The sequence below is a fragment of the Macrobrachium nipponense genome, chromosome 5 (genome assembly GCF_015104395.2).
Source record: "Macrobrachium nipponense isolate FS-2020 chromosome 5, ASM1510439v2, whole genome shotgun sequence".
NCBI classification, from domain to species: domain Eukaryota; kingdom Metazoa; phylum Arthropoda; class Malacostraca; order Decapoda; family Palaemonidae; genus Macrobrachium; species Macrobrachium nipponense.
This window is the reverse complement of record NC_061107.1, coordinates 74,643,338-74,662,336: the sequence shown is the minus strand read 5'-3', so window position 1 is coordinate 74,662,336 and position 18,999 is coordinate 74,643,338. Positions and strand designations below refer to the sequence as shown.

Sequence of the window (18,999 nt, the reverse complement as noted above, 5' to 3'; positions counted from 1 at the left end):
GAGATAGATAAAGGAAGGATGGATGACCCCGGGGGTTAGAGCACCATTCCCCCATGTCACGTTTCCTCTGCAGTAGTCAGTGAGTGAGTGCGTGTGTCAGTCATGCAAAGCTGTTTTCCCCCCAAAGATTTTCATCTCTCATTGTTGCAGTCGGTAAACTGTGCATGTGATGTGAGATCTGTCAGATTGAGGTCTTGGTGACGAGTGCGGGAACTGTTTGATTTCCTTGAATTAAGTTTTTTCTTCTGGTCAATTTCTGATGTAGGATGGACCAGACGTCGATCGTGTGAAAAGGTTAGTTAATGATTGATTTTGTGTTGATTATGATGCAGTTTAGTGCTTTGTATGTGCCCGAATAGAGAGTATATTTATAGACTGTAGTTGCAGTCCCTGTCTTTAGTATGTGAATAGTTGAAGTCACTGTCTTTAGTATGTGAATCACACTGCGTTGTAAGTTTCAAGTGGCTTATGGCCATAGCAGCACATTGCCATCTACTACTAATATACTTCATGATAATACCACCGTGTTTTGATGTAATTACGTATAGATGTAATGTAATACCACCGTGCTTTGATTTAATTACGTACCAGATGTAATACCGCCGTTTTTTATGTGATTACGTGCCAGGTGTAATGCCACCGTGTTTTTATGTGATTACGCAACAGATGTAATACCACCGTGTTTTGATGTAATTACGTACCAGATGTAATACCACCGTATTTTGATGTAATTACGTACCAGATGTAATACCACCGTGTTTTGATATCATTACGTACCAGATGTAATACCACCGTGCTTTGATGTAATTACGTACTTGATGTAGCTAATGGGATAACGTGATGCATCGTCGTGCGCTTAAATGGTGACTGATACTAGCTTTATGTCACGGGATATCGTATACGGGATCCATAATGGCAGCTTGTAATGTTGAGATCTGAAGTATTTGATATGTGTCTTGTTGCTAACAATGATTTTGGTCCAAAAATGCATTTATTACGTAGTAGGCCTTATGCTCCGTTGACCCAATAACTGTGAATGGTGATCCCACCCACAGTGGCGGAAGCTGACAATAGGGCCACCTGAGGCTTCCTGCTGGTGATGCCATGGTTGGACTTTTTTTTTTTTTTTTTTTTTTTTTTTTTTTTTTTTTTTAATTGGGCCAAAGGTCTGTCAAAGAGAAAGGGAAATAATTATTGTCATTTCAAAATTCAAAAGCTTCGAATATTGTAATTGCTGCTAGAAGCGTCGCGTGCGGATGCTTCAGTTAGGCGTAATGTTTCCTCTTAAAAGGTTTCTTGTTTATTGCCTATTGAATGTGGGAAGACGTTTGATTATACTTCATAATTTTTTTCTTTATCTTTGAGATTTTATAATATGTTTGTGAGTGACATACATACATACATATATGCGAACACTTATTATATGTGTGTGTCTATATATATATTTATATATATATATATATATATCATATATATATATATATAATATATGAGACGTATGGACACTTGCCTACATACAGACATTTCGTTTGATTCCGCATAAAAGGGAAAATGGAACATTAATTCCCCGTTTACATGTGATCTTGAAAAGCAAAAAGATCGTCTCTTTATATAATAATACTTAAAATGTAGTTAATTATTTACTATTCTTATAATTACTGAGGTAGGACAATCCAGAGTGATGCTTAGTTGGAATAATCTGTCGGCTCTCCAGGGGTTCCTTGCAGTTTTTTTTTTAAAAGTTCATCAGCTGGACAAAGATGAATGTGAAAAATTTCTCAAGGACCAACAGATTTAGAACATTATTATTATATTATTATTATTATTATTATTATTATTATTATTATTATTATTATTATTATTATTATTATTATTATTATGTTATTATTTTTATTTTATTTATATATATACACAGTCCCTCTAACTCAGCTGGGTGGTACTTATAGTGTGGGATTCCAGGGTTGCGTTCTGCCTCCTTAGGAGTCCATCACTTTTCTTACTATGTGCGCCGTTTCTAGGAGCACACTCGTCTGCATAAGTCCTGGAGCTACTTCAGCCTTTAGTTTATTATTATTATTGGTTGTAACTAATCGAACAAAACGCCGTAGCCAAAGAAAAATGTGAGATTTTGTAGGTGAAATTACGGATTTGATACTGTATTTATATTGTAGATAACCTTGTTGTAGTTGCTTTTTGTTGCACTTGTAAAATGAATATAGACTTCTCTCCTGTCGCTACGTTGCTCAGGTTATATTATACGCCAGTCTTTTCAACGTCGCATATCATAGCACCACGTCTGAACCTCGAGATATTATTTAAAAGATAACTAACTTTGGAAGAAAATATCAGTTTTATGATTGCCTGAACTTTAAGTTCTCGCTTTTATTAACTTTATATTATATAGCTCTCGCTTTACGTTCTGGGGTAACTGGCAGACATTTGCCCTTCTACGTGGGAGTTCATTTCTATAATTTGGCCTCATCCTTCTACCGGCAAATATCTGCATCAGTATTCATCGTGACAGCATCTTTGTACTCGCAGGTGCATGGCTTGGCTTCTCATTATCTCTCTGAAGTATTTTTATCGCTCTTTCGACTCGCTATATGTTATGTCATTCAATTTCATTTTTACTCTTGAATTCGTCCCATCTTTTGATTTACGAACTGAATTTGGATAAACACCATTCGACTTTACAACGTTATTAGGGTCTCACGATAGTGATGCGAAAAAGACTCTATTCTAGTGGTGCTTTTATAGTCATTATCTCGGCCAATTCCTGAGAACATTTTATGACAACGATTGACTTTGGACTGGAAGTGTTCCACCATCATGAGCTGAAATAAGAAGTGCTCTCATGCATGACGAAACCACTTAAATCAGTCTCTCTCTCTCTCTCTCTCTCTCTCTCTCTCTCTCTCTCTCACGGGAGAGAGAGCGCAGGTGCGCATGTAAGCGAAGGTAAGGTGGACTTTAATGCTTTGTAAGGTCGAAGGGAATTAGAACGTGGAAGTCTATAGTGTTGTTGCATCATTGTTCTCATGGTAATTGCATATGACTCATAGTCTTTGCACCGAACGGCTGTAATATTTCAGTCATTTTATTGTGCGTTGTGCTTTGCTTTTACGTGGGTTACCGTTACGTAGTTCTTTTGTTTTACGTTATGGAAAACAACCGTGCTTTGTTGCTTCTGTCTAGAGAATCCACTTATATATTGTATATGAGCTTCAGGCGTGTGTGTGTGTGTGTGCATGTCTGTGTAGAGAGAGAGAATATCCCCGTTTTCTTCCATTTACTTCATATGGTCGACAAACCGTTGGTAACACTTTACAGGACGTTTATTGCTATAAAATTCATACAAAACGAACAGTTTAGGAAAGGATGTCTCACGAAAGTAGAGTTTTTTGGTCTCACGAAAGTATAATTCTTTGGTCCTACGAAAGTAGAAATTTTGGTAATATGGAAGTAGAATTTTTTGGTCCTATGAAAGTAGAATTTTTTGGTCCTATGAAAGTAGAATTTTTTGGTCTACGAAAGTAAATTTTTTTTTTTTTTTTTTTTTTTTTGTCTCACGAAAGTAAGACTATGTTGGTCTAACGAAAGTAGAATTTTTTTTGGTATTATTTAAGTTGAATTTTTTTTTGTCTCACGAAAGTAAGAATTTTTGGTCTCACGAAAACGGACAGCAATGAGAAAATTTCCCCCCCCCCCCAAAAAAAAAAAAAAAAAAAAACCCCCCCCCAAAAAAAAAAAAAAAAAAAAAGTATTTAAAAACGAAATTTTGACAGCTAATTTACCTAGCCTGTTTATTCGACAGTGAAGATTAAGTTGACAATACGTCGCAAAATATCAGATTTTGTTGTGCTTGACTTTGATCGTACAGCGATCATATCACTGATATTGTTCTCCTTTATGTACCTGTTTATAAAGATAACATAGATTAAAACTACACTTGAAATGACTTGCTTTTATGATATTTTTACAAATATCATACTCCAAATTAGCTAGATTTTCCACCACAAATAAAACAAATACCCTGGCAAAGCGTTTGTAATGCTTGATTTTTTATTTTTTTTATACAAATGTTGTAACCTTTGGTGTGATCCGTTATCTCTATATTATAATCTATTTTCTTTATACGAAAATAGATAAAAAAATAAAGTGGTTCCGAAACGAAACTCGTGAGAAAATGGGGCCGAAAGTCCAGAAACATTGAAAACAAATAATATAAAGTTTATTGAAAAAATAATAATAATAATCGTATTTTGCAAATAAGCCGAACTGAAAACCACTATTTCAGATAAGAAGTGGATAAGCGTTTAGAATGACTTTGATTGAAGACAGTTTTCTTTCCCTCATTTCGAGTTAAACCAATGACCAATCACTTAAAGGAGAGGAGAGAGAAAGGAGAAAAGATAGAGAGAGACGAGAGAGAGAGAGAGAGAGAGAGAGAGAGAGAAGAGAGAGGAGAGAGAGTACATCACTGTTTGCAGCTACTGTAACTAAAAACGCATCAGATCTTTTTTTGGCCTTCATTTTAAGTCGACCTACACAATTTAAAGTTAATTATATATATATATAAAATATTATATATAAGTATAATATATATATAGATATATATATATATATAAAAGTCATATCACATTTCCGTGATTCATATAAATATATCGAGCTACAATGTCCTTTAATATCTAATTCGCTCTACCTCGGAATTAGTATATTTTCATATATGCTTAACCGATGGGGAATTTATATATATATATATATATATATATATATATATATATATATATATATATATATATATATATATATATATGTGTGTGTGTGTGTGTGTGTGGCGGGGGTTGTTGGGGTGGTTAGAGAAAGAGAGAAAGAAAGAGACATTCCTGTACGACCTTCCTAATTTCAAGTCGAACCATATATCCTAAGGCGATGTAGATTTTTGCAAAGCCGTGTCTTGCATACAAGAACATGGCCAACCGCATCCATTGGCGGACCTCCGGTCTGTCATTTAGAATAGGTGATGATTACAGAGTTGTGTCTCCCTGCTCCCTGAAATCCTGGAACCCGTTCTCCCGTTGACAATTAGTGAGTTTAAAAGCAAATCTCCTTGGGCAACGGCCGCCATTATGCTCGGTAACCACAACCGCGTTTTTGCAGTTTGAGGCTGTACACACGAGAACCTACCATGACATTGTCTGTGTTGAATGACAGAATTCCCCTGCAAGAATTGCGCTCGGGTGCATCTGTACGCGTTTGCTGTCCCGATAGATGGCGCCACTGAGTGCTCGACACTGTATTAAAGATAAGATTAGTTTTATTGCCTCTTATATTCAATTTTGGACGCACATTAACCCTAACAAGGATCCTGCCGTTTGGAAGCCTTCGGAAGAGTTGGATGTCACGAGACGTGTTCACGCGAGCAAAAATTGAATAAGATGATGTGATGAGTCGCAAAGCCGTGAAATGATATGAAGCTCTTGATCAAGGCATGCGGTACAGACGCTGCTTTGTGTTCCAGCTGGCCAAGAGTGAGATTCTTTGCAAGGTACCTTTTATGTGACGTTATTTGTCTTTTCTTGCCGAGTCACTTTCATTTTGTTTAATCCCGTGCGACAGCTCACTGCGCTGAGCCGAGAAGCTCAGCTCATCGACTGTGGTTTCCTTCCCCTATGAAGATGCAGTCACCTCGCCCCTTCCCCCCTTTTTTTTAAGGAAATGGAGATTTTAAGTCTCTCTCTCTCTCTCTCTCTCTCTCTCTCTCTCTCTCTCTCTCTCTCTCTCTCTCGCGCGGAAGAAGAAGAAGGAATTTTAGATTATGCTTCGAATTTTTATTTTAAAAACATATATATACACATGTATATATAAATTCACAAATATTAAGCACTGAGTATTACTTAATATCGTATTCGCTATCCTCTTGAAATTGCTGAATCCAAAGGGAATTATAATTGGTAAGTGCTTCTGTCCCAGCCAGGAGAAATAGACGAAAGGTCAAGTCGACTTTTTTTTTTTTTTTTTTTTTTTTTTTTTTATAACACGAGGCCCACCAAGGTATAGCGAATTCGATATTAGCCTAAGTGACATTTGTGCCATATTTGTGATTTACAAAGCCATGCATGATCAATTATTTATTGATAGGTTCCGTTTTTAATGGTCTTGATAGAAAACATGAAAAACAAATGTTATTTATATATATATATAATATATATATGTGTGTGTATATATATATATATATATATATATATATATATATATATATATATATATATATATCTATAGATATATATATATATATATATATAGATACTATATATATATATATATATATATATATGTTACGCAAAATGTGGATAATTGCCAAATGTGTACATTTTGCAATTAATTTTGCCTATTGTGTACAATTTGCAGGCACCAAGCGCTGCAAATTGTACACAATTGGCAAAATTAATTGCAAAATGTATACATTTGGCAATTATCCACATTTTGCGTAACATATATATATATATAATATATATATATATATATATATATATATATATATATATATATATATATATATATATATATATATATATATATAGTCTGTGTGTGTGTGTTTAAAAAAGAATCACATACTTCAGTTACTTTTATTAGGACACCATGGTTACGATTGGCAAATTGATTAGAGGCTGCCCAGTATCTAGTTCTGGATAGGAAACGAAAAGGCATCATTTTGTTTTTTAACACATCAGGCATGACAACGTCGGAGACTTAGTCGTTACCCAGAATGTCACCGTGAACACAATAATTGTTCCTTTGACGTACAATGAACTATATTATCGGAGAATGTTCGTCTGTTACCGGAAATAAATTGTTACAAGGAGTTACAAGGATTAGGATGTCTCAAAGACTTGTTAGTCCATCCCAGGAGACATCGTGTGCTCACTTATCTGTAGGAGCAGGTTTTACTGTTCATTCACAGTGTCCTTCTAATGAGTTTGTCAAGCTTTCTTTTCAACCCTTCCACGCTGTTGCTGTTTACAACTTCTGGGGGCAGTTTATTCCACGTGTCACATATCTTGTATGTAAAGAAGTTCCCACAGTAGGATGTGTTATATCTCTTCAGTTCTAGTTTCCATCCATTATTTCTGGTCTGGTTATCGTTTAATAATGTGAATAGGTTACTGTCTACTTTTTCTATGCAACGGGAGTTTCACCAAGGAATAGGTTCAGAACTGGAAACGGTTCTTTATGAATGCCGAGAGACGGGAGATTAAGTAAAGATAAACATATTAATTTGTACATTTCGTTGTTTTTTCCCACACACTACTTCAATAACTGTCACAGCTACTATATATTATGTTTGACGCTTTTTAACCCGGAATGAGTCCGAGCAGCGCTTTCTTCACGTGTGAAATCGGGATAAACTCCTGTGTCCTTTGTGTATAATCATTTATGGGTGTGGAGAATAAAGAGAACTCATTGCTAATGCTCTCTCTCTCTATCTCTCTCTCTCTATCTCTCTCTCTCTCTCTCTCTCTTGCAGAACAAAAGATTATACAATCAAAAGAAAATGAAAAATGGGACTTAAAAGAAAAAACCCTAGTAAATATCAAGCAAAACCCCAAACTATTGTACTCGTATGCGAAAAAGATGAATAAAAGAAGAATAGAAATAGGCCCTCTAAGAATTGAAGGGAGATTAACGAATGAAAAAAAGGAAATATGCAACATGTTGGCGGAAAGATATAAGAGAGAATTTACCCCTAGTATTGATAATGAAGATAATGATACAGAAATAAGGGATGAAAATAATGAATATTTATCAGACATAGATATTAATGAAGCCGATATTGTGCAGGCTATTAATGAAATTAAAAATGGAGCTGCAGCTGGGCCTGATGGTGTCCCTGCTATTTTGTTAAAGAAAATAGTTCATTCTATCGCAAAGCCACTTGCAATATTATTAAGACAAAGTGTGGATACAGGCAAGGTTTATGATGAGCACAAATTAGCATATATTACCCCTACTTTCAAAAATGGATCAAGACTAGAGGCAAGTAATTATAGGCCTGTGAGTCTAACATCACATATTTTGAAAGTGTATGAAAGGGTAATGAAGAAAAATATTATGAAACATTTAATAAAAAATAATCTGTTTAAAATAGGACAACATGATTTTGTACCCGGAAAAAGTACACAAACCCAACTGTTAGTCCACTGTGAGAACATATACAAAAATATGAAAAACGGAAATGAAACAGATGTGGTTTATCTAGACTTTGCAAAAGCTTTTGACAAGGTAGATCATAATATATTAGCGAAGAAAATTAGAAAACATAATATAGCGGATAAAGTAGGAAGATGGTTAAAAGAATTTTTACACAACAGAAAACAGATAGTTATTGCAAACCATGAGAAATCGGATGAAGCTAAGGTAATATCCAGTGTGCCACAAGGTACGGTGTTAGCTGCATTACTGTTTGTTATTATAATTGCAGACATAGACAGTAATGTTAAGGACCCGGTAGTGAGTAGTTTCGCCAATGACACAAGAATAAGTAGAGAAATTACTTGTGATGAAGATAGGAATGCGCTACAAAGAGACCTTAACAAAGTATATGATTGGACAGAGGTAAATAGTATGGTATTTAACTCTGATAAATTTGAATCAATAAATTATGGAGATAAAGAAGGAAAGCTATATGCATATAGGGGACCTAATAATGAGACAATCACAAATAAGGAAGCAGTTAAAGACCTTGGGGTGATGTTGAATAGGAACATATTATGCAATGATCAAATAGCAATTCTATTGGCAAAATGTAAAGCAAAAATGGGAATGTTGTTACTGCACTTCAAAACAAGAAAAGCAGAACGCATGATTATGCTTTATAAAACGTATGTTCGTAGTCCACTTGAATATTGCAATATGATATGGTACACACACTATCAAAACGATATTGCACAAATAGAGAGTGTACAATAGTCCTTTACAGCTAGAATAGAAGAAGTTAAGGATCTTGACTACTAGGAAAGAGTACAATCTTTAAAATTATATAGTTTAGAAAGGAGAAGAGAATGCTACATGATAATTCAGGCATGGAAATAGATAGAAGGAATAGCCGAAAACATCATGGAGCTAAAAATATGAGAAAGAGCAAGCAGAGGTAGATTAATAGTGCCCAAAACTATACCAGGAAAAATAAGGAAAGCACACAGGACATTAATCCACCAAGCACCAGCATCGACAATGCAGCATCTATTCAATGCGTGTCCAGCTCATCTAAGGATTATATCAGGAATGAGCGTAGATGTGTTTAAGAATAAGCTCGACAAATATCTAAGCTGCATCCCAGACCATCCAAGATTGGAAGATGCAAAATATACCGGAAGATGCACTAGCAACTCTCTGGTAGACATTAGAGGTGCCTCACACTGAGGGACCTGGGGCAACCCGAACAAGATGTAAGGTCTCTCTCTCTCACGACGATTGCGAGGACAACTAATAGAAACCTTTAAAATACTGAAAGGCATAACAAAAGTAGACAGTAACCTGTTTACATTAAACGAAGGCCAGGCAAGAAATAATGGATGGAAACTAGAACTGAAGAGATACAACACATCCCACTGTGGGAACTTCTTTACATACAAGATATGTGACCCGTGGAATAAACTGTCACCAGAAGTGGTAAACAGCAACACAGTGTGGAAGAGTTTAAAAGAAAGCTAGACAAAATTATTAGGACACTGTGAATGCACACTAAAACCTGCTCCTACAGATAAGTGAGCACATGATGTCTCCTCGGATGGACCAACAAGTATTTGAGACATTCTAATCCTTGTAACTCCTTGTAGCTAGCTCGCTCTCTCTCTCTCTCTCTCTCTCTCTCTCTCTCTCTCTCTCTCTCTCTCTCGGTAATAACGAGAAAAGGTGCTCTGGCCAGACACTTTGCCGGCAGAGGAGGACCTGCCATCTACCTGAGTCAATTATCGTCATTCCAGACCATTGAGAAGGCGACTCGAGAATAATGTAAGACTTGCTGCATTAGTGCAGGCAGTGAGTAATCCGACACCATTAGTTATCTGCAATTATAGTTGCGATGTCATTCGAGTCGATTGTTGACTTAAGAGAGAGAGAGAGAGAGAGAGAGAGAGAGAGAGAGAGACTTTGTTTACTAATTGTTCTCTATTATAACTTGAAGGAAGATTTTGATTTAATTTGCCATGCCACGTTCTTTCAGTGTTATAACATGAAATACTTTATTAATAATTTCCATTTTCATAATGAGAGAGATGCATCTTCACTTAATTGTGAAACGAAAACCTAGAATAGTCTCAATTCCACAATTTGAGATATTGTCAATTTTAGTTTTCATTACCAGCTGCTTCCAATTCCATAACACTGAGATTTTGAAACTGAATTGTTATTACCAAATGCTTTCAGTTCCATAACACGAGAGATTTTGAAATTGAATTGTTATTACCAAATGCTTCCAATTCCATAACACGAGAGATTTTGAAACTGAATTGTTATTATTTAATCTTCATTAAAAACTGTTTTGCATTTCGTTTCATCTTCTCAGCCTAACCCCTAGTTGGGGTAGTTGTTTTTAATGACGTCCTGCAGCTGTTTCTATTGTGAACGGCTCATTTCATGGTTGGTTTTGGCAGATATTTTATGAACGGATGTGCCTCCCTATTTAACTAGTCTGTGGACCGGCACCGAGGTGGGTTGGGTTGCCAGAAAGTAACATGTGAGATATTCATTTTTTGAATGAAACTCGCAGTATACCGAAGCTTCTCTTGTAATGTAGCGCGAATTAAAGCTTCCTTTAGTATTTATCGAGTTTAGAGCCGGGGAGCAAATTCCCTAGATGTATGGGTGTTTTGCAACAGCCCCCCCCCTAGGTTAGGTTAGGTTAGGTTAGCTAGGATTGGTTAGGTTAGGTTAGGTTGTATGGGTTGGGTGTGGGGAAACATTACGAGATTATTTTCAAGACAATTCTATGGTTAGGTTTTGAGATATGGCGTCCCGCTATTTTTTTTTTTTTTTTTTTTTTTTTTTCATCTTCTTCAAGGAAAGGTCTCGGTACTGGGTTACATCTCGGGAAAATGCTGCCGGGGGAGTATTTATAATAGCGAGTTAGGCGACCCTTCTCACTCTCCTGTGACTCCTGGCCACATTATAGGGTTCTCATAACGTTAATATTTCCACTCGACACCTTGTTCTGCAGCCTAGTACCAATGATTAGAATTGGGTATATTTTTTTTTCTTCTCTTAAGATTTAAAATTCTACCGTTGAAGTGGGTACATTTTTTTCCTAGGGATTTCTGGGCTGCCTTATCTTCCCTAAGCCCTTTCAATCTAATTCGATGCTGTTAAATATTCTGGTGTTTTTCCTTAGATTTTAAGGTTTCAGCACGTCTTTGTTGAGAACTCACTTTTCCCTATAATAATTCTCTCTCTCTCTCTCTCTCTCTCTCTCTTATCTCTCTCTCTCTCTCGCCTCTTCTCTCTCTCCACCCAATCTCTCTCTCTCTATATATATATATATTATAAGATATATATATATATATCTATATATTATATCTATATATATATATATATATATATATATATATATATATATATATATATATATAGTTTTAGTCTTCCTTTTTCACGAAGATAGATATGTGAGGTTATAGTCCACAGGGGAAAAGAAAAGCTGAAATTCCTTTTAGCTCAACAGTGTCGGCCTCCACTGGCCCTTATTGAGAGCTGTTTATTAATAAACGGCCTCTCGATAAGGGCTAGTGGTTGCCAAAGCTGTTAAACTAAAAGGAAATTCAGCTTTTCTTTCCCCTGTGGACTATAACCATATATATATATATATACTATATATATATATATATATATATATATATATATATATATATATATATATATATGACCTTATTCTTCTAAAAAAAAATGGCTGTGTTACATAGTCATAGTGTATTTTAAGGACATTAGTAACATCACAACCACTCTATTTCTCAATATTTTTGGATGAGTTCTTCACTGAGAGCCTCGAAGTCCAAGAGAAAAAAATTTAAGAAATTTTCATTCCTCGGTGGGTTTCGAACTTGTGCCAACCTATAAACCCACCAAGGAAGTTGATGAAAATACTTGTAGCCTCTTTCTAACAATGCGGGTTCGAACCCCTCTTAAGAAAAATAAATTGGTCGTGTATTATGAACTTCAAGTCTGTCAGTGGAAAGCACAGCCTTGATTATTAAGAAACTGAGAGGCCATTGTGGCGATTACAATGCATGAACATTTTCCTCGTTGGACGAGTGGTTTACGTGCTCGCTTACCAATTCGGTAATCGGGAGTTCGAAACCCCGCCCTGCCAACGCGGAATTCGTTTCTGGTGATTAGAAATGAATTTCTCGATATTACGTGGTTCGGGTCCCACAATAAGCTGCAGGTCCCTTTGCTAGGTAACCAATTGGTTCCTAGCCGCGTAAAAATACCAAATCCTTCGGGCCAGCCCTAGGAGAGCTGTTAATCAGCTCAGTGGTCTGGTTGAACTAGGATATACTTAACTTTATGCATAGATTATGATAAAGCTGTAAAGTAGATGTCATATATACATTATTAATATTTTAAGGAACGCTTATGATTTTACTTGATAGGCAGTGATTGCAAACAGGAATGATTACTGTGATACTAACAAGATGTTTGACGAGTAGAATTTTTACGTGAAATATACATAACTGAGAACGGGAACTCTACTCGTTAATATCGCCAGTACGTTGTTGAAATCCTGTTCATCATATGTGAGGTGGAACTGAAACTGTATTTTAGTGTCAAATCATGATCGTTTAATGCATATTTGCATTGAGGAAGTATTGACGTGTTCGTGTTATGTAAATGGATATTTATTGTACGAAACGACAAGTGCTTCAGTTGTGAAAGTATCATGTCGGAGGGACAGGCTCCATGGCACAGTGTCCTAAGTTAATACGACGGCGAATAAAGCTGACTAAAATGATTGAGTGACGGGAGACGATGTTTTGATGAAAGGCGAAGTGGCAGGGAGAAGACGCCTCGGGCAGACATCTCCCTTCCCCGCCTGAGGATCCTCACGGGAGAGACAGAGGCCTGCTTCCGATGGCAGGCCTCGTCACCCGCCCTTCCATCCCCTTGCAATCCGCTCGGCTCGAGGAGGAGGTGGAGGAGGAGGAGGAGGAGGAGGAGGCACTGTCAGGATGGGGCCCTCCGGAGGGTTGACGTTCCCCCCCGGGGCCTCTCCCATAGACACTCACCTGGAAGAGGGGGGCGAGGAAGCCCACCCTCCCTTGTTGGACCCCGTCGAAGGGGGTGCATCTAATCCCCCTGGGCCTTCCCCTGCGGCCTGGAGTTTTGGTATTACCCACCAAACGACTCCACCGCCCATACTGCTCTACCCTGAAGGTAACTAAGCCATCTCTCTCTCTCTCTCTCTCTCTCTCTCTCTCTCTCTCTCTCTCGCTATCCTTCTCTGTGCCTCATCTGCCTCTCTCACTCTTTCTCTCGTTTTCTCTTGCTCTCTCTCTTCTCCCTTCTCTTATGCCCTATTCATATCTTTCTCTCTCTCTCTCTCTCTCTCTTTCTTCTCTTGTGCACTGTTCATCTCTCTCTCTCTCTCTCTCTCATTTCCATTCCAGGATCTTCTGGCATCGCCCCTCGACTTTGTCCAGAAGGGCGTGTGATTCGTTCACTTTTTTAAAGGATTACGAAAGAGGAAGTTCCTTCCCAGGTAAAGTATGTGACTCAAGAATTGATTCAGTAGTGTGAAATATGGGCAAGGAGTAGCAGAGTAAGGGTTGATTATGAAAATCTTTTAACACATTAATTATAAATCATAACAAAGAATCGTGACCCCATTCCGCAGGAAATGAGTGCACTCTATGACTGAAGAGAAAAAAAAAAAATATATATATATATATATATATTATATATATACACACACACACACACACACACATATATAATAATATATATATATATATATATATATATATATATATATATATATATATATATAGTGAGTGTTTGCGTGTTTTAAAGATGCAACCATACCCATGTTTTGAAATAACTAATGACTTATATGGAATGTCTTCAGTTCCTGAATTCACCTCAATAACCACTCGTCTGTCATACGAACAAGACAGCTGCCTTCACGCAATGCTAAAATGTGTAAAGGTTAATGGAAATATACTATTCATTCCACTTTGAATAACAAAAGTTTGCCTTTACGCTAAAAAAAAAAAAAAACTATAACCTTACAAAGACAAGCGCGGCCTTCAGGTAGTGTATCACTGACGGTGTTCCTTTCACGTATGCTAAGAATGGTTTGTTTCCTTACAAGGAAGAATGACCAGGTTTGTTTCCCTACAAAGAAGAATGACCTGGTTTGTTTCCCTACAAAGTAGAATGACCTGGTTTGTTTCCCTGCAAAGTAGAATGACCTGGTTTGTTTCCCTGCAATGAAGATGACCTGGTTTGTTTCCCTACAAAGAAGAATGACCTGGTTTGTTTCCCTACAAGGAAGATATTCCTGGTGCCTTAATGAGATACTCCTTACCTTTTCTGTGCGATCTTGTACTCTGTTATAAAACAAGAAATTATCCCAATTACTTCAGTGTCAGTTAGCTACGATCCATCATCCAAAGATCTGGATACCAAACAAAATTAATTAAGAATACCTGTTTTTTTATTATTAAATTGTTAGTTCTATTGATAGCAACAAGGTTACTGTCTTCTTAGCGTTTCATGCTAGATAACCACGCCTGTTATATACCTCAGATATGCTTTTTCCACTTTGTTGTGAAAGCCAAACCTGACGTTCACTTGCTTATGGTGAATGGTTGTTAATATGATTATTTTTGGAGCATAACAACCCAATTATTACACACTTCGAGAGAGAGAGAGAGAGAGAGAGAGAGAGAGAGAGAGAGAGAGAGAGAGAGAGAGAGAGAGTCTTACTAGATATCCAATTCTATTGTTTTATGCCGAGTCTTCCCTTTATTATGAGACCAATAATATATGGTTTTCACCTGTCTCCTTGAAGGCTGAGCTTTTCACATCTGCCCCCTATAATAGGAAGCACAATGTTCCCCTATCGACACCAGAGCTTGAAAAAGGGTCACCACCACGACGATGCCTTTTGAAGTGGGTATATATCATATTCTTTTCAGATAATGGCTTCCTTTACCAAGGAGGTTTGAGAAAGGAATTGAAAATACGAGTTAACCTCGAGAAAAGTAAACGTAATTTTTATTCTTTACATTCCAAGACTGACCAGTCAACGTGCTGCCAGTCAGACCGTAGTCGAAAACATCGCCACTGGTCCGAATAAATCCTCCTACCCCAAAATGAGTGCCCTTTGGGTTTATGGGGACTTCCTACCCGTAATTTCATGCGGGTATAAGCGAATGAGAAACCCAGTTTCAGTACCGAAGAACTGCTATCAGTTGTAACGTTCTAAACAATGATCTCATCCCCCGTCTCGTCTTCGTGGACATTTCTGTACTTGACTGCCCGACAGTCAATCCTCCGAATGGCTTCATCAGGCGACGACTACAGGATTGGTTACCGGATGCTCGTCATGTTCAGCCATTGGGGATTGCCTTTTCCAAAGTGACCCCATTTGTCGTTGTAACCCTGGCGACGTTTCCTGTCGGCTGATTTGGAGGAAATTCCAACGAAGAATTAAGTTTCGCTGAAACAGCTATACAGCTGCGCGAGTTTCATTGTCTGGTGCGGGTCTTAAGAACACAAACACTTTCAAAACTTATTCGAACGTTTAAAATAAAAAAAACAAAAAGGAAAACCTAGTTTTTCTGTAAACAGTGTATACTTAATGATTACTTATAATGTATGAAATTTATAATTAACTAATAAAATTTATTTAATTGAAAAAAGTTGTGTAGTTCGCGCACACAATATGCTGTACCAATCATTTATATTTAAATATAATTATAATGATAATTACTATATATAAGAATAATTATTTATAGTAATACCTAATAGATAAATATAATTCATAATTGTATTATAACTACCATATAAGGACATAGTAATTCCATGGAGATAAATATAGTGTATAATTGTACGGTGCATATTCGTACTTAGAGAGGATGTTATTTTATATGAAACAATGACGTATCCTTAGTAAAAACATGGAAAAGAAAATCACCGTATATTGTGCACTCATTTGACCGATGATGATGACATTGTGCGTACAATTCACTGTATATTATGCACTCATTTGACAGATGAATTACAAGGAGTTACAAGGATTAGGATGTCTCAAAGACTTGTTAGTCCATCCTAAGAGGAGACATCATGTGCTCACTTATCTGTAGGAGCAGGTTTTACTGTGCTTTTGTCTAGCTCTCTTTTAAACTCTTCTACACATTTGATGATGACATATTGTGCATGAAATTTTTATTTTTATTTTGCGTAGTACATGCCTATGTGTAGCCAGGATGTCGCTGTATCCGAATAGCCGAGGAGGCATTTACTCTCTTTTGGGAGCCATTGTTCCTTAGGCAAAATTCCTGACATTCCTCAGACACGTCCAGATTGAAAAGGGGCAATTTCACTAATTGTGTATCATTATCCTCTTTCCCGGCATGTCGACGGTATTCAGCAAATTAGTTTACATTTTGTTTCGACTTTCTTTTTTATGGCAGTTATTTAATCATTTAGCCCCCAACTTTTTTTCTGAATAGTTCCGTTAATCTTCAGCTCCCTTCCATTTCTTTAGTTTGTTAAGGATTGAGCCTTTTGCGTTCTTGTTGAAAAATAGGAAACAATAATACGGGAACATTTTGGTCGAACCTTTGAAGGTGAAAAACCCTGAGATCGTTAAAGAAAACGCGGGCTGTTCTATGAGCAAGAGCCCGTGCTGGCATAAGGCCAGCTTAATCTAAAACAACAAATAAAAAAACGAAAACAGTTGTGCTAAGAAAAATGCTGACTTCTGAAAAAGTTGGCAGATAATCGAAAAGAAAAAAATCGGTTGTTTACTTAGCATTTTCAGATGACCAACCTAGTAGACTTTTAGAAAAAGAAAAACCATTTCGATGAAGATTCTGAGTCTGGAAGTTTATCCTGACACGTTAATTCTTGACTTTATGAGGCATAATTTTACTTAGAAACTGTTATTTGATATTGGAGTTTTCACGCTGTGCCCTTAAGTCTTCTCAGCATGATTAGTTCCGAAGTCGTGTTCAGATTTATCGTAAATTTACTGATATTGAGTTATTGACAGTCTTTTATTTATGTTTTACTATTCAAGTAAACCTTGACAGCGGGAGAAACGAACGCCAGATACATTCTAAGCACTCATTAAAACAGGAAAATTATATGTTCAAGTCCTGAATATAATAATGATGGTTGGAAGGTAAAATTTCACCCTGTATGACCGACCATCTGAAAACACAATTCCTCCAACAAATCCACGGGTCGTAGCGACCTGGGCGTTTGAATACCAAAAGGAAGGTTGTAGGATTGAAACGTGTTGCCCTCCCCATTGCATTAATATTCTCCCCAAGTTAATGACAGTGTATGTAATGGTTCTGCCGTGAAGAGTGATTTACAAACCTGAAAGGCCTCGAATAGCGTTCCCGTAAAAAACAGCGGGGCCTATTCCGAGACAAGATTTGTAGGCCTCTCAAAGACCAACTGAACTAAAAGCCTATTCCATACATATGTATGTGTATACATACATATAATATATATATTTATTATATACTGAGATTACCTTCCATTATCGATATAGTTATGTCTGATAACATCTGATGACGTGGCTTTTGACTTGTTAATAGAGGGGCATGTTATATTAAAACATTTGTCTGTGATTTGATAATTGATGAAAAATGCCACTCATTCCTGTTACTGAGGCTTTAATGGAAAATTTTTTACTGAATGAAAAACATATCTTCAAATCAATATTCTGAAGCTAAGGGTATAGAAAATGTAAGTACCATGAATTTCGGTATTTTTGTGTATGCGATTTTTTTTAAAATTACGGTATAAAAAACATGAGTACCCAATTTGCTGCTCTTGGGGTATGCAAAATGCCATAACAATATATATATATATATATATATATATATATATATATATATATATATATATAATAAAAGGAGCCCATAAAAACGCCAAAATATTGAAAGAAATTACTATATTTCAGAGACTGCTGTCTCTGTAATATAGTGCTTTCTTTCTATATTTTGGCGTTTTTATGGGCTCCTTTTATTAGATGGAATTCTGTTGAACACACACACACACACACACACACACACACACACACACACACACACACATATATATATATATATATATATATATATATATATATATATATATACACATACATACATAGACTGAATCGTTTTACAACCCTTCCACGTAATTAATCATTCCCTTCGCACAGGTCACCACGAAATGCAATCCAGCATCGAGACTAATTCCTTTTTTCCTTATTTTTTTTTTTTTTTTTTTTTTTTGTCCTTCGCAGATGGTGTTGTTGTGCGTGGCGGCGGCATGGCAGGTGGTGCTCAGGAGTTGGAAGACTTGATCCACCTGGCTGGACCCCTCACCGAAGACGCTGTTCTGAAGACTCTGCATGCCCGCTTCTGCCAAGGGCACTACTTTGTGAGTAGCGGGATTTATTCCTCTCATATTTGAATGACATACTCCGTATAAAATAGTAGATTTGAATTATATACTTTGTATGAAACAGTTGATTTGAATGACATACTCTGTATAAAATAGTAGATTTGAGTGACACTCTGTATAACATGGTAGATTTGATTGACATGCTCTGTATGAAATAGTAGATTTGAATGACATACTCTGTATGAAATAGTAGATTTGAATGACATACTCAGTAGATTTTAATTATATACGCTGTATGAAATAGTAGATTTGAATGACATACTCAGTAAATTTGAATGACACACTCTGTATAAATAAGTAGATTTGAATGACATA

General features: G+C 36.5%; 1 protein-coding gene across 8 annotated transcripts in view; it reads left to right on the top strand.

The window, feature by feature from the left end:
- LOC135215410 (unconventional myosin-IXb-like) overlaps positions 1-18,999 on the top strand; it is a 433,647-nt gene that overhangs the window by 392,391 nt on the left and 22,257 nt on the right. For 5 of the 8 annotated variants that reach the window (XM_064250015.1, XM_064250014.1, XM_064250018.1 and 2 more), the window contains one exon: positions 18,524-18,660. In XM_064250015.1, coding sequence (XP_064106085.1) covers positions 18,524-18,660 — 137 coding nt within the window. Of the gene's footprint in view, positions 1-158; positions 295-12,644; positions 13,426-18,523; positions 18,661-18,999 lie in introns of those variants that run through there. The other 3 variants (XM_064250020.1, XM_064250019.1, XM_064250022.1) reach the window with 2 other exon arrangements.